This window comes from Notamacropus eugenii, chromosome 5, assembly GCF_028372415.1.
Source record: "Notamacropus eugenii isolate mMacEug1 chromosome 5, mMacEug1.pri_v2, whole genome shotgun sequence".
In the NCBI taxonomy this organism is placed as follows: domain Eukaryota; kingdom Metazoa; phylum Chordata; class Mammalia; order Diprotodontia; family Macropodidae; genus Notamacropus; species Notamacropus eugenii.
In genome coordinates this window covers 90,520,453-90,522,445 of record NC_092876.1, presented here as the reverse complement: position 1 = coordinate 90,522,445, position 1,993 = coordinate 90,520,453, and the positions used below count along the sequence as shown (strand labels likewise).

Genomic DNA, 1,993 nt, shown 5'->3' with positions numbered 1-1,993 from the left:
ATAATGGCAAGAGAAACTGAGGGACTTCAGAGAAAAAAAAATATGGTAACATGAGGAGGAAACAATCTGTGACAGAGATCTCCTACACAGTAATGTATCCTACTCAGAGCCAAGAAGCACTGTGTATACTGGGTATAAAAGTACAGAAATTATGATATATTAAGGTACTTATGTGACTTCTATTAACAAGTATAATCTTCTTGAACGTAATTGAAAAGGGAAGGAAATTTGAAGAGAATTGCATATTTTTCAGAGGAGGCTAGAAGCATTGTTCTTTGAATAGCAGAGTCTTATCACTATTGAAGTCACCCCTGCCCTCATGAAAGACATTGATCATTGGGAGAATTAAAAGCTTGAGGTTGTGCTAACTGTTAGGGAACAACACCAACACAATAGAGAACATGCCCTAGATAAGGTACCCAGTTAGAGAAGTAAAGTATCTCAAAGCCCAGTGTACACCAAAGCCAAAGATAAATTGAACCTATGTGATGGACCAAGATGGTGTATCTCTTTCCACAGGAAGGAATCCACAGGGGTGATCCATTCCAGGTATGGTCAATCTCAACCATACCAGTATTAGCCACACTGTTTTCATCCTGGTAGGTATCCCTGGCCTGGAGGATCAGCACATGTGGATTTCCATCCCCTTCCTGATATCCTACATCACTGCCATCATTGGGAATTCCCTCCTCATCTATCTCATTGTCACTGAGAGAACCCTCCATGAACCCATGTATCTCTTTCTGTCCATGCTGGCAGCTGCTGATATTGTTCTCTCCACCACCACTATTCCCAAAACATTGGCAATCTTTTGGTTCAATGCCAGGGAGATCTCCCTTGGTGGGTGCATTACACAACTATTCTTTATTCATTCTACATATGTGACAGAGTCAGGGTTGCTGTTAGTGATGGCTTTTGATCGCTACATTGCAATCTGCTACCCTCTGAGATATAACATGATTCTCACCAATTTTGTCACTGGAAATATTGGTTTGGCTGTCCTGTTAAGAAGCATTGGTATCATTTTTCCTATCATATTCCTTATGACTCGGCTGACTTTCTGCAGAAATAATGTTCTTCCCCACACATCTTGTGAGCATATTGGTTTGGCCAAGTATGCTTGTGATGACATCCATGCAAATCTTTGCTATGGAGTATTTGTTCTTTCAACTCTAGCCTTAGATATGATCCTCATAGCAATTTCCTATGGGCTGCTTCTCCAAGCTGTTTTCCATATCCCCTCCAGAAATGCTCGTCACAAAGCTCTCAACACCTGTGGCTCCCATGTCTGTGTCATTGCTCTCTTCTATGTTCCAGGATTCTTCACATGTTTTACCCAACGATTTGGGCACAATATCCCACTTCATGTCCATATCTTATTAGCCAATGTATGTGTTCTGGCCCCACCCATGCTAAATCCCATCATCTATGGGGTCAGGACCAAAGAGATCAGAGACAGATTTCTTTATGTGTTTTTTCCAAGACAAAAGTGACTTTGGAAAATGTGTGCCAGGAGAAACATTTTTCAGATGCTGTCCAAACAAGGTTGATAACAGTGGGAATGGGAGGACATAGGTGGAAGCAATAAAGGCAAGAGCAAGAATTCTATGATTCAGTGGTTTATGGGATAATGGAATATATATATATATATATATATATATATACATATATATATACATATATATATATACATATGTACAGTAGTATACAGGCAAGGATCAATTCCTATGCAGTAGTATAGTATATATATACTACAATAGTATATACTATATACAGTAGTATATAGTAACTATATACTACAGCTTTTGTGGACCACAGCTTTTTAGAGGTCTTTTAAAAAGAGATATGAAATTTTTCATGTAATATTCATTATGAATAAAGTCAAATCTTAACATTGATTTTGGACTTTTCTTAAAAGACTTCAACTGTTTGGATACAGCTTTTGCCCCATGAACACTATATTTCTATAACTCTAATCATGGTTTCTTAGTAC

At 38.3% G+C, this 1,993-nt stretch overlaps 1 protein-coding gene across 1 annotated transcript; it reads left to right on the top strand.

The window, feature by feature from the left end:
* Positions 1-551: 551 nt before the first annotated feature.
* Positions 552-1,493, top strand: LOC140508682 (olfactory receptor 52B4-like). The gene has a single exon (XM_072616571.1). The coding sequence runs from the start codon at positions 552-554 to the stop codon at positions 1,491-1,493; it is 942 nt and encodes a 313-aa protein (XP_072472672.1).
* Positions 1,494-1,993: the final 500 nt, after the last annotated feature.

Bases quoted from the DNA above. Each gene is read 5' to 3' on its own strand.
- LOC140508682 (XM_072616571.1), top strand. From the start codon at position 552: ATGGTCAATCTCAACCATACCAGTATTAGCCACACTGTTTTCATCCTG.